The sequence below is a fragment of the Diorhabda sublineata genome, chromosome 10, assembly GCF_026230105.1.
Source record: "Diorhabda sublineata isolate icDioSubl1.1 chromosome 10, icDioSubl1.1, whole genome shotgun sequence".
Classification (NCBI taxonomy): Eukaryota; Metazoa; Arthropoda; class Insecta; order Coleoptera; family Chrysomelidae; genus Diorhabda; species Diorhabda sublineata.
In genome coordinates, this window is record NC_079483.1 from 18,576,328 (window position 1) to 18,590,991 (window position 14,664).

Here is a 14,664-nt window from a genome sequence, read left to right on the forward strand (position 1 = left end):
GGTCAGAACTGCTCTAGAAAGTGGAAACTTGGACTTTGGAAGCTCAAATGATCAAAAAACTTTGAGATTTGGCTCTATAGAGCGTCCTGAAGATACCCTGGACTGACAGAATCACCAACGACGAAGTACTAAGACGCATTGGTCGCAAAAGAAAGCTGTTGACAATTATTAAACAGAAATCTAAACTTCCACGTCAGAATATGATTCATGGAATGTTACGTGTGGTCAGAACTGCTCTAGAAAGTGGAAACTTGGACTTTGGAAGTTCAAATGATCAAAAAACTTTGAGATGTGGCTCTATAGAGCGTCCTGAAGATACCCTGGACTGACAGAATCACCAACGACGAAGTACTAAGACGCATTGGTCGCAAAAGAAAACTGTTGACAATTATTAAACAGAAATCTAAACTTCCACGTCAGAATATGATTCATGGAATGTTACGTGTGGTCAGAACTGCTCTAGAAAGTGGAAACTTGGACTTTGGAAGCTCAAATGATCAAAAAACTTTGAGATTTGGCTCTATAGAGCGTCCTGAAGATACCCTGGACTGACAGAATCACCAACGACGAAGTACTAAGACGCATTGGTCGCAAAAGAAAGCTGTTGACAATTATTAAACAGAAATCTAAACTTCCACGTCAGAATATGATTCATGGAATGTTACGTGTGGTCAGAACTGCTCTAGAAAGTGGAAACTTGGACTTTGGAAGTTCAAATGATCAAAAAACTTTGAGATGTGGCTCTATAGAGCGTCCTGAAGATACCCTGGACTGACAGAATCACCAACGACGAAGTACTAAGACGCATTGGTCGCAAAAGAAAGCTGTTGACAATTATTAAACAGAAATCTAAGCTTCCACGTCAGAATATGATTCATGGAATGTTACGTGTGGTCAGAACTGCTCTAGAAAGTGGAAACTTGGACTTTGGAAGCTCAAATGATCAAAAAACTTTGAGATTTGGCTCTATAGAGCGTCCTGAAGATACCCTGGACTGACAGAATCACCAACGACGAAGTACTAAGACGCATTGGTCGCAAAAGAAAGCTGTTGACAATTATTAAACAGAAATCTAAACTTCCACGTCAGAATATGATTCATGGAATGTTACGTGTGGTCAGAACTGCTCTAGAAAGTGGAAACTTGGACTTTGGAAGTTCAAATGATCAAAAAACTTTGAGATGTGGCTCTATAGAGCGTCCTGAAGATACCCTGGACTGACAGAATCACCAACGACGAAGTACTAAGACGCATTGGTCGCAAAAGAAAGCTGTTGACAATTATTAAACAGAAATCTAAGCTTCCACGTCAGAATATGATTCATGGAATGTTACGTGTGGTCAGAACTGCTCTAGAAAGTGGAAACTTGGACTTTGGAAGCTCAAATGATCAAAAAACTTTGAGATGTGGCTCTATGGAGTATCCTGAAGATACCCTGGACTGACAGAATCACCAACGACGAAGTACTAAGACGCATTGGTCGTAAAAGAAAGCTATTGACAATGATTAAACAGAAATCTAAACTTCCACGTCAGAATATGATTCATGGAATGTTACGTGTGGTCAGAACTGCTCTAGAAAGTGGAAACTTGGACTTTGGAAGTTCAAATGATCAAAAAACTTTGAGATGTGGCTCTATGGAGTATCCTGAAGATACCCTGGACTGACAGCACCACCAACGACGACCGTCAATGAGGAGACAGCATGAAAAGAAGAAGAATACTTCAAGAAACTCAGACTTGTGGTGTAGGTTTTTGCAATCTTGCATGAACTTGTTTTGGAACAAAAAAGTTTACGATTATTTCTGGATAATTGAATTTTCATATTAAAATCCGTTTGGTTGTGCTGGTCAGAGCCATTTAATCGATTGTACAAAAATTATACAGGGCGAAATTCGAAATAAAAAGATTTATATTATAAATTTATAGAAAAAAAATGTGGTATTTATCACGTGAAATGAAAGGACACGTTATCACAAGAAAAATGGTAATAATTGGTAATATAAATCGAAATTGAAGCGATTTAAATAGTTGCTGCCGATATAACTTTCGTTCAAAGTTATAATCACACGTTTTTCATCAATATTTTAAAGTAATTTAAGCTACTAATTATTTTATATTATCGAAATTTGATGTGCCCGCAAGTATTTAAGCTAGCAACTATATGTTAGGTTTTTAGAATACCCTGAAAGTTGGAATAATGAAGCTGGTAAGTGAGATCATTTTTTTTTATTTATATTTAGCTTCATTCGTATGTTGGTTTGCACCTCTTCTCTGCGGCTTATTACTGTTAGTATATCCCACCACTTATAATGCGTTCGTTAACCGTGCGGGCTAAGGCGTCAACCTCCGGATTAGCCGCCAGTCGTGGGTTGGTAATGCTCGAAAATAAGCTACAATAAGACCGGAGGGTGGTAAGGTTCTAAACTGAGTTTCTCAATTGTGGAAAACTAACGTTAACACGATAGTCCGCAGGCCTATGAGTGAATCATTTAGAACAATCACTTATTGTATATTAAAAATCACTTTTTAACTGTTCCTCATTAAATTTTCATAAATCTATAGCTCACCCACAGTATTAAGTTGTAGTACCTAAACCAGATTTCGAATCGAGGTCATTTTTGTCAATAATTCATGTTGATTGACCTCCATTGAAGCCGATTGATATTGATTGATGGATTCCGCTGTCTATTGACGTCAATTCATATCTTTAGATGTCTATTGGCGTCAATTCATGTTTTTCGCTGTCTATTGACGTCAATTCATGTCTTTTGATGTCTAATGATGTAAATTCATGTCAATGGTGGTGATTTGATGTCAATTCATGTCTTTTGATGTCTATTGACTTCAATTCGTATCAATGGTGGTCATTTGATGTCTATTTTTGTCAATAATTCATGTAGATTGACCTCCATTGAAGCCGATTGATATTGATTGATGGATTTCGCTGTCTATTGACGTCAATTCATGTCTTTTGATGCCTATTGGTGTCAATTCATGTCAATGGTGGTCATTTGATGTCTATTTTTGTCAATAATTCATGTAGATTGACCTCCATTGAAGCCGATTGATATTGATTGATGGATTTCGCTGTCTATTGACGTCAATTCATATCTTTAGATGTCTATTGACGTCAATTCATGTCTTTTGATGTCTATTGATGTCAATTCATGTCAATGGTAAACATTCGATGTCTATTTTTGTCAATAATTCATGTAGATTGACCACCATTGAAGCCGATTGATATTGATTGATGGATTCCGCTGTCTATTGACGTCAATTCATATCTTTAGATGTCTATTGGCGTCAATTCATGTTTTTCGCTGTCTATTGACGTCAATTCATGTCTTTTGATGTCTATTAATGTCAATTCATGTCATTGGTAAACATTCGATGTCTATTTTTGTCAATAATTCATGTTGATTGACCTCCATTGAAACCGATTGACGTTGATTCATGTCTTTTGATGTCTAATGATGTAAATTCATGTCAATGGTGGTGATTTGATGTCAATTCATGTCTTTTGATGTCTATTGACTTCAATTCGTATCAATGGTGGTCATTTGATGTCTATTTTTGTCAATAATTCATGTAGATTGACCTCCATTGAAGCCGATTGATATTGATTGATGGATTTCGCTGTCTATTGACGTCAATTCATGTCTTTTGATGCCTATTGGTGTCAATTCATGTCAATGGTGGTCATTTGATGTCTATTTTTGTCAATAATTCATGTAGATTGACCTCCATTGAAGCCGATTGATATTGATTGATGGATTTCGCTGTCTATTGACGTCAATTCATATCTTTAGATGTCTATTGACGTCAATTCATGTCTTTTGATGTCTATTGATGTCAATTCATGTCAATGGTAAACATTCGATGTCTATTTTTGTCAATAATTCATGTAGATTGACCACCATTGAAGCCGATTGATATTGATTGATGGATTTCGCTGTCTATTGACGTCAATTCATGTATTTTGATGTCTATTGATGTCAATTCATGTCTTTTGATGTCTATTGATGTCAATTCATGTCAATGGTAAACATTCGATGTCTATTTTTGTCAATAATTCATGTAGATTGACCACCATTGAAGCCGATTGATATTGATTGATGGATTTCGCTGTCTATTGACGTCAATTCATGTATTTTGATGTCTATTGATGTCAATTCATGTCTTTTGATGTCTATTGATGTCAATTCATGTCAATGGTGGTCATTTGATGTCTATTTTTGTCAATAATTCATGTAGATTAACCCCCATTGAAGTCGAATGATATCGATTGATGGCTTTTGATGTCTATGGACGTCATTTGACGTCAATTCATGTCAATAGTAAACATTTGATGTCTATTTTTGTCAATAATTCATGTATATTGACCTCCATTGAAGCCGATTGATGTTGATTGATGGCTTTTGATATCTATCGACGTCAGTTGGTGTAGATCTAGAAAGAATGAGGTTAGGTTCAATTATACTATCTAATATGTAACTGATATACTTCGAAAACTGTATTTGGAATAAACTTTTATCAAAATTCATAATAATATCACTGATATTAAATTTTTTTGTTTCAGTTTTGTGCACTTTTATCTCTTTTTGTTTTAAGTGGTAAGTACGATATAACCTCAAACTTTTCAATACGGAAAATAATATAGCAAAACTCGATTTTTTTACAGCCGTGGCTTTACCGCTGGCAGATGAAGAAAACGGTGAGTAATTTTATAAAAAGTTCACGGTGAATATACAAATTTTAAATTTTGTATTTTGAAGCTTCATCAACGTCAGGTTCGGGTAGGGAAGAATCATCGAACACAACTTCCGGTAAGGAAGAATCATCGAACACAACTTCCGGTAAGGAAGAATCATCGAACATAAGTTCAGGTTCGGAATCATGTGAAAAGGACGGAAAACAACAATTTGGAGATACGGATAAAGGATTGTATGGATATGTTTGGCCTCAGGATAATAGCGGAGCTTTCGTAACTGGTGGGGAGCAAATTTGGAGTGGTATTTCATCAATATTTTTCAAAATGTATACAAACTACTAATAGAGTAATTTTTTATAGAAAAAGAACGTAGAGAATACAGAGGAAAAGAAGAGAAATTCAGAGAAGAGCAGATAAAAAGAGAAGAGAAAGAAAGAGAAGAGCAGAGGAAGAGAGAAGATAAAGAAAGAGAAGAGCAGAGGAAGAGAGAAGATAAAGAAAGAGAAGAGTGGAGAAAAATAGAAGAGAAAGAAAGAGAAGAGCAGAGAGAAAGAGAGAAAGAAAACGAAAGAGTTCGTATGCTAACTTCATTAGCTGTAGCTAATGATGCCGGATCTATAATGAAAAATCTCGCCTTTTTAAATCTCTTGAAAAATTCGCCGAAAAGTGTAGGATACGGAAAACAGGACTTTGACATCAACAATAGGAGTAAGTACTAAAATTTCCTTTTTTTTCACCACCGATTTTTCCTAGCGAATAGGGAAACTACTGAACATCCAAAGGTAAACAAATTTTCCTGATTGGTTTCATTTTACCACTAGGTTTGTTTAAAACAGATCGAAAATTGTAATTATTTATTGAATATATATACAGGAGGCATCAAAACACAATTGGACATTTCTAATTAAACCGCATACTGAAACCAAGATGGCTGCTATTCCCTACTGTAGTCTGGGCTCTGAAGATGCTACTGAAGACTGTTGTTTCGTCCTTTGGTAGTACAGCTGCAGATCAGCGATTATAAATAATCATTTTCGCCACAAATGTAATTGCCTCTGGTACTTTTACAACGTCCAAAACCATGTGGATGCATCAACATATTTTTCGAAACTTTAAACGGCAGGACAGTGGGTGTTAAGGCGTGTGGGGAGTTTATGAGACAATATAAGGTACGCAGATGGTACTACTACCATATTTATTGCAAAAAACATGGAAGAATTGCAAACGCTGCTTGACAGATTGCATAAAACTGGTCAAAGCTGGGGTATGAATTGGATTCTTCTCCTATTCACAGCCCTATCCTTTCAAATCAATGCCATCTATGCCTACGGGATCTGTTTTCAATTGTACCGATTGGTTGTCTCAATCAGGTGACTTCGAATTGATTGATTTCATTGGATTATGTGCCGGAAATGATTTTATATTACAATCAATCGTTTTAAGTAAACTAAAAAAAAGTTTTGTTCGATCAGAGTTGTGATTGATTTCGATTTATTTTTCAGATCCTTCATGTTCTTCTTCCATGCTTCAGCCTGTAATAAACCCATACCAGAATTTCGTCATCAATTTACCTTCTCTGTAACATGTTAAAAATGGTATTTGAATCACGTTAATAAAACATATTAGAAATAAATTCTGTTATTTTTTTTCTTTCCCTAAATAAACAATTATGAAGTTACGATTTGCTTAGTAGCAACAAATCTTCATTCAACATAATGATTTAATGTAATTACACTTGCAAAGTACGTCAGATATACGTCAAATAATTACTGAGTTTAATGGGTGCGTTGATCTGCGTTGAATAGATTTCGAAAGCTTGTTGATAGAATTTCCGTTGCAGTAGAATCACGAGCAGCTTGCGTTTCTTCTGCTGTCCTATTTCCATCATTTCCCAAGTCCATAAACGCTTTCCATACAAATTTTTTCACTGTAAATGGTATTTTTGATTCTGTAGTTTGGTTTCACGTGGTTTTAAGCACAGTTTTTTCAAACTCTGTATCATTTTCTCTTCTGCTATTCACAGCCCAATCCTTTCAAATCAAAACCGATTCTTCTGCATCCGATTTTCATCTAAATCGTTGCAAATATCCATAAACGCTTTCCATACAAATTTTTTACACTGTAAATGGTATTTTTGATTCTGTAGTTTGGTTCCACGTGGTTTTAAGCACAGTTTTTTCAAACTCTGTATCATTTTCTCTTCTGCTATTCACAGCCCAATCCTTTCAAATCAAAACCGATTCTTCTGCATCCGATTTTCATCTAAATCGTTGCAAATATCCATAAACGCTTTCCATACAAATTTTTTACACTGTAAATGGTATTTTTGATTCTGTAGTTTGGTTCCACGTGGTTTTAAGCACAGTTTTTTCAAACTCTGTATCATTTTCTCTTCTGCTATTCACAGCCCAATCCTTTCAAATCAAAACCGATTCTTCTGCATCCGATTTTCATCTAAATCGTTGCAAATATCCATAAACGCTTTCCATACAAATTTTTTACACTGTAAATGGTATTTTTGATTCTGTAGTTTGGTTCCACGTGGTTTTAAGCACAGTTTTTTCAAACTCTGTATCATTTTCTCTTCTCCTATTCACAGCCCAATCCTTTCAAATCAAAACCGATTCTTCTGCATCCGATTTTCATTTATATCATTGCAAATATCCATAAACGCTTTCCATACAAATTTTTTACACTGTAAATGGTATTTTTGATTCTGTAGTTTGGTTCCACGTGGTTTTAAGCACAGTTTTTTCAAACTCTGTATCATTTTCTCTTCTGCTATTCACAGCCCAATCCTTTCAAATCAAAACCGATTCTTCTGCATCCGATTTTCATTTATATCGTTGCAAATATCCATAAACGCTTTCCATACAAATTTTTTACACTGTAAATGGTATTTTTGATTCTGTAGTTTGGTTCCACGTGGTTTTAAGCACAGTTTTTTCAAACTCTGTATCATTTTCTCTTCTCCTATTCACAGCCCAATCCTTTCAAATCAAAACCGATTCTTCTGCATCCGATTTTCATTTATATCATTGCAAATATCCATAAACGCTTTCCATACAAATTTTTTACACTGTAAATGGTATTTTTGATTCTGTAGTTTGGTTCCACGTGGTTTTAAGCACAGTTTTTTCAAACTCTGTATCATTTTCTCTTCTGCTATTCCCAGCCCAATCCTTCCAAATCAATACCGATTCTTCTGCATCCGATTTTCATTTATATCGTTGCAAATATCCATAAACGCTTTCCATACAAATTTTTTACACTGTAAATGGTATTTTTGATTCTGTAGTTTGGTTCCACGTGGTTTTAAGCACAGTTTTTTCAAACTCTGTATCATTTTCTCTTCTCCTATTCACAGCCCAATCCTTTCAAATCAAAACCGATTCTTCTGCATCCGATTTTCATTTATATCGTTGCAAATATCCATAAACGCTTTCCATACAAATTTTTTACACTGTAAATGGTATTTTTGATTCTGTAGTTTGGTTCCACGTGGTTTTAAGCACAGTTTTTTCAAACTCTGTATCATTTTCTCTTCTGCTATTCCCAGCCCAATCCTTCCAAATCAATACCGATTCTTCTGCATCCGATTTTCATTTATATCGTTGCAAATATCCATAAACGCTTTCCATACAAATTTTTTACACTGTAAATGGTATTTTTGATTCTGTAGTTTGGTTCCACGTGGTTTTAAGCACAGTTTTTTCAAACTCTGTATCATTTTCTCTTCTCCTATTCACAGCCCAATCCTTTCAAATCAAAACCGATTCTTCTGCATCCGATTTTCATTTATATCGTTGCAAATATCCATAAACGCTTTCCATACAAATTTTTTACACTGTAAATGGTATTTTTGATTCTGTAGTTTGGTTTCACGTGGTTTTAAGCACAGTTTTTTCAAACTCTGTATCATTTTCTCTTCTGCTATTCCCAGCCCAATCCTTTCAAATCAATACCGATTCTTCTGCATCCGATTTTCATTTATATCGTTGCAAATATCCATAAACGCTTTCCATACAAATTTTTTACACTGTAAATGGTATTTTTGATTCTGTAGTTTGGTTTCACGTGGTTTTAAGCACAGTTTTTTCAAACTCTGTATCATTTTCTCTTCTGCTATTCACAGCCCAATCCTTTCAAATCAATACCGATTCTTCTGCATCCGATTTTCATTTATATCGTTGCAAATATCCATAAACGCTTTCCATACAAATTTTTTACACTGTAAATGGTATTTTTGATTCTATAGTTCGGTCCCACGTGGTTTTAAGCACAGTTTTTTCAAACTCTGTATCATTTTCTCTTCTCCTATTCACAGCCCAATCCTTTCAAATCAAAACCGATTCTTCTGCATCCGATTTTCATTTATATCATTGCAAATATCCATAAACGCTTTCCATACAAATTTTTTACACTGTAAATGGTATTTTTGATTCTGTAGTTTGGTTCCACGTGGTTTTAAGCACAGTTTTTTCAAACTCTGTATCATTTTCTCTTCTGCTATTCCCAGCCCAATCCTTCCAAATCAATACCGATTCTTCTGCATCCGATTTTCATTTATATCGTTGCAAATATCCATAAACGCTTTCCATACAAATTTTTTACACTGTAAATGGTATTTTTGATTCTGTAGTTTGGTTCCACGTGGTTTTAAGCACAGTTTTTTCAAACTCTGTATCATTTTCTCTTCTCCTATTCACAGCCCAATCCTTTCAAATCAAAACCGATTCTTCTGCATCCGATTTTCATTTATATCATTGCAAATATCCATAAACGCTTTCCATACAAATTTTTTACACTGTAAATGGTATTTTTGATTCTGTAGTTTGGTTCCACGTGGTTTTAAGCACAGTTTTTTCAAACTCTGTATCATTTTCTCTTCTGCTATTCCCAGCCCAATCCTTCCAAATCAATACCGATTCTTCTGCATCCGATTTTCATTTATATCGTTGCAAATATCCATAAACGCTTTCCATACAAATTTTTTACACTGTAAATGGTATTTTTGATTCTGTAGTTTGGTTCCACGTGGTTTTAAGCACAGTTTTTTCAAACTCTGTATCATTTTCTCTTCTCCTATTCACAGCCCAATCCTTTCAAATCAAAACCGATTCTTCTGCATCCGATTTTCATTTATATCGTTGCAAATATCCATAAACGCTTTCCATACAAATTTTTTACACTGTAAATGGTATTTTTGATTCTGTAGTTTGGTTTCACGTGGTTTTAAGCACAGTTTTTTCAAACTCTGTATCATTTTCTCTTCTGCTATTCCCAGCCCAATCCTTCCAAATCAATACCGATTCTTCTGCATCCGATTTTCATTTATATCGTTGCAAATATCCATAAACGCTTTCCATACAAATTTTTTACACTGTAAATGGTATTTTTGATTCTGTAGTTTGGTTTCACGTGGTTTTAAGCACAGTTTTTTCAAACTCTGTATCATTTTCTCTTCTGCTATTCACAGCCCAATCCTTTCAAATCAATACCGATTCTTCTGCATCCGATTTTCATTTATATCGTTGCAAATATCCATAAACGCTTTCCATACAAATTTTTTACACTGTAAATGGTATTTTTGATTCTGTAGTTTGGTTCCACGTGGTTTTAAGCACAGTTTTTTCAAACTCTGTATCATTTTCTCTTCTCCTATTCACAGCCCAATCCTTTCAAATCAAAACCGATTCTTCTGCATCCGATTTTCATTTATATCGTTGCAAATATCCATAAACGCTTTCCATACAAATTTTTTACACTGTAAATGGTATTTTTGATTCTGTAGTTTGGTTTCACGTGGTTTTAAGCACAGTTTTTTCAAACTCTGTATCATTTTCTCTTCTGCTATTCCCAGCCCAATCCTTTCAAATCAATACCGATTCTTCTGCATCCGATTTTCATTTATATCGTTGCAAATATCCATAAACGCTTTCCATACAAATTTTTTACACTGTAAATGGTATTTTTGATTCTGTAGTTTGGTTTCACGTGGTTTTAAGCACAGTTTTTTCAAACTCTGTATCATTTTCTCTTCTGCTATTCACAGCCCAATCCTTTCAAATCAATACCGATTCTTCTGCATCCGATTTTCATCTAAATCGTTGTAAATATCCATAAACGCTTTCCATACAAATTTTTTACACTGTAAATGGTATTTTTGATTCTATAGTTCGGTCCCACGTGGTTTTAAGCACAGTTTTTTCAAACTCTGTATCATTTTCTCTTCTCCTATTCACAGCCCAATCCTTTCAAATCAAAACCGATTCTTCTGCATCCGATTTTCATTTATATCGTTGCAAATATCCATAAACGCTTTCCATACAAATTTTTTACACTGTAAATGGTATTTTTGATTCTATAGTTCGGTCCCACGTGGTTTTAAGCACAGTTTTTTCAAACTCTGTATCATTTTCTCTTCTCCTATTCACAGCCCAATCCTTTCAAATCAAAACCGATTCTTCTGCATCCGATTTTCATTTATATCGTTGCAAATATCCATAAACGCTTTCCATACAAATTTTTTACACTGTAAATGGTATTTTTGATTCTATAGTTCGGTCCCACGTGGTTTTAAGCAGAGTTTCTTCAAACTCTGCACCATCTCGTCAGTTCAACCGAATCGTGACGTTTTGACATATTTGACAGCCTGTGGGATCTGTTTTCAGTTGTACTGATTGGTTGTCTTCAATCAGAAGGCTTCGAATTAATTGATTCCATTAGATTTCTACTGGAGGAAAAATTTTTTAACGTAATATTTTGTACGTTAAAATCCACGAGCTACCACTGATACACATTATTATATTGACGTCTGAGTATTTACTACTTTTCGGATAATCTGGAGTTAGCAACAAATAGTCAGCGAAGTGAAACCAAACACTATCGGAGAATTCCTTTTAATGAAATTCTGTCGGCAACTCTAAATTATGGTATCGTTTTCCATATATATTGAAATTTCTCATGTTTTAGTATGCGTGTAACTGAGCGGAATATTCTTTGCAATCGGCAATAAATCTAGTTGATTATTATTACGTGGAAAGATTCGGAAACCAAACTTTTCATGAAGGAAAACTGTTTATATTAAATTTTAGTTAACCGATGATAGTTTCCATCTTTCTACTGCTATTACCATAAGATAATAAGAGTGGATGAGAAATCTACAATCTCCAAGACACTAACGCGACTTCCAGCTTCTGGTATGGTCACCTTAACAAGGATCAAATAGTCTTCATTCGAGCAAGACATGATTAACACCAAGCTGGTCTATACTGCGTCGAAGACTGGTTCTCTTTTACCAGAATGGTCCCAGAAGTACCCGGTCTGACCTAGAGATGGCGGAGTTGCTTGGAAAAGTACAAAATCTATACAACGGATATATTTAGCAGAGTTTAAACGAAGCTGTACGACCTGCGAAGACCAGCATCGACCAAAAATGGTGACGACTCCAGAACTGTTGAAGCAAATCCACTGGATGATCGTAGACTGAAAGTGTGTGAGTTAGTAAACATAGTAGGCGTTATATAAACCCATATTTAGTATTATAACTTAGTCATGTCGCAATATTTTGCACTTTCAGTTCGTTCTTCCTTCTTCCAGACTTACGACATGAAACTTGGTCTATTCCCGAAGCACTCCATGTGTCCTTGTCTTCTTTATCCTTTCTATGATGATCTTCTGCATCTAAATTTCATTTTTGTTAGGTTATGGTTTTGCCTTCGACTATTATTTTGTTCAATCTTCTCCCAATTTATCTATTACTGTTTGTTTTTCGATATCCGCATTTTCTTAATTTGCTCCTTCGATTATTTTGTATTCTTCTGTGTTATTTTCTTTAACAAATAAAACAACCGAATTATTTTCTCTTAACATTGATGTAGTTCCTAGTTCGGCTCTGCGCAACATTTGAGTCCCTCTAATTTTTGTCTATTGCTGATTGTCAAATAATATGAAAACGTATAAGTTTTTCTATGTTCTCGTTGTACGTACGGAGGCATCTACGGGTCACGTTAGAGAAAGAAGAAAAGCCGTTCGGTATCGAGATATCGACAACCGAAATCATAAATCGTTCAGTCGAGTCGCGAATCCCGCAGATCCTCGCTTTTAACTTCACGGATCAATGATCATCAACTTTTTATTTTTCTGCTAACGACGTACGATCACCGTTGCTGCCAACCTTAAATTTAACGCTATGGCGCTTTTCTAATTATTCAGTTTAATCACTATTCGATTATAATTAAATATTCACAAATATCAACCGAAGAAAGTCGTTCGTAACTAGGTTAGGTTTGTTTTGATTCTATGAACATCGATATTGATACCAGTGAATTAAAATAGTCGTAAAAACTGTTGGCAACACTGATTGGAGTACACAAATTCCGCACTGGATCAAAGATGCGTTCCAAAAAGCGATGTATCGAATTCATGATTGTGATGTTGCAACAAACCATCGATTTCAAGTTATTATAATAAATATTAATAAATTATTGAGATAAATAAAGTCGGAATTATTTTTATTGGAATATTAGTATCATATAAACAGTTAGGTGTATTATTTTCAATCGAGTCTTGAATGTTTGGATGAAGAAATCACCTCTTCAAGTTTATATAACCCTTAACAGAAAACTCCATTTATGGAAAACTCCGTTGGAGTTTTCCTATTTCTCATATAATAACTAGATGCTGAAATATTCTCCAGACGTTATTTCCTCCATTGCGGAGTTGCCCATTTCCGAGAAAAAAATTTTCCCTTCAAAGCTTTCCAGGTTTTCCACGTCTAGAAGTCACAACGAAACTGGAATAAAGCATCAGGAGTGCAGAAACAGTGAGAGCAGACATGTTTTCTATTTGTGTTTATTAAATCGATATTACAACCACTTGTTGAAGGGTTAGTTGGTATAAAAGGGTGAAATTGAGTAGAAAGACGCCTGCGTCGAGGTAGAACTCGCCACCCTCTTGAATATAGGGTAGTTTTTGATTGGTTGAACGATTTAGTACAACTCTGATAACCGTAGGGATTGGTATGATGCAAAAAATAAAAAAATTACTCTCTTCAGATGTGTCTCATTGTTTAAATAACTAAATTGTATCACTAGTTTTCGAATTTTAGTTGTTGGGTGAAAAAGATTATCAACCACAACAATTGCGCCAACAAATTAGTGTTTTCGAAAATTACTTTTTGCCCACAACTTAATCAAGTCGTATTAATATGCAGAAAAACGCTTTCCCGAAATGGAATCGTCAAGAAAATTTAATATAAAAGTCAGAAGTTGATTATCACGAACTCTCGATCGACCCTCGTATACTTTTTTTTCCTATTCAACGTCTACTTTAAATATAACCCTTAGAAACGCCACTGTCCATCGTCGAAACATAACAAAATGGTTCATTAATTGCCTTTAGTAAACTTTGAAGTCTTTGGCAATTAATATCAACTGTCCCCGGTATATCAGTTTTACGATTGGATTCTTTGAGTAGTTTTTCAAGTAAGTATACGAATGCCGCTACTTAAATTGAGATATGGCAACACTGTTATGAATATGTCAACGTCAAATCTGACACTGACATTTTCAGTAATGAACGTACTTAGAACGTGACGTCATACGAGTGTTACTTGAGTTGTTTACAGATATTTGAAACATTCGTTTTAGTCAAAAAGTCACGAATATCGTCATGCGATGATTTTTTATGATTTTCCACTCAATCCCATACCGATAATGCTGATGTGACCCGTCAAGTGAAAAACCGTCAGCAGGAAGTCGGAAAAGGGTATATTTGTTTTTCTACTGCAGTTTTTAGTGTTTTCATCCATTCTATTTATAATTTATGTTGAATGGATCAAAATTCCGTATAAGAACCGAAAAAAAACGAGGATCCAAAGCGAGGGTTTACTTTAATTATATAAGTAGATAACTAGAGTCGCGAGATTGAAAAATTATAGGTGTTTAA

At 34.9% G+C, this 14,664-nt stretch overlaps 1 protein-coding gene across 1 annotated transcript; it reads left to right on the top strand.

The window, feature by feature from the left end:
* The first annotated feature begins 2,067 nt into the window (after nt 1-2,067).
* On the top strand, nt 2,068-6,346 carry LOC130449700 (cilia- and flagella-associated protein 251-like). The gene is made up of 6 exons (XM_056787666.1): nt 2,068-2,208; nt 4,582-4,615; nt 4,684-4,716; nt 4,778-5,014; nt 5,074-5,421; nt 6,216-6,346. The coding sequence occupies exons 1-6, from the start codon at nt 2,200-2,202 to the stop codon at nt 6,293-6,295; spliced, it is 741 nt and encodes a 246-aa protein (XP_056643644.1). The 5' UTR covers nt 2,068-2,199; the 3' UTR covers nt 6,296-6,346.
* Nucleotides 6,347-14,664: the final 8,318 nt, after the last annotated feature.

Bases quoted from the DNA above. Each gene is read 5' to 3' on its own strand.
- LOC130449700 (XM_056787666.1), top strand. The intron at 4,616-4,683 runs GTAAGTACGATA...ATTTTTTTACAG, and splicing joins ATCTCTTTTTGTTTTAAGTG to CCGTGGCTTTACCGCTGGCA. The intron at 5,422-6,215 runs GTAAGTACTAAA...TTTATTTTTCAG, and splicing joins CTTTGACATCAACAATAGGA to ATCCTTCATGTTCTTCTTCC.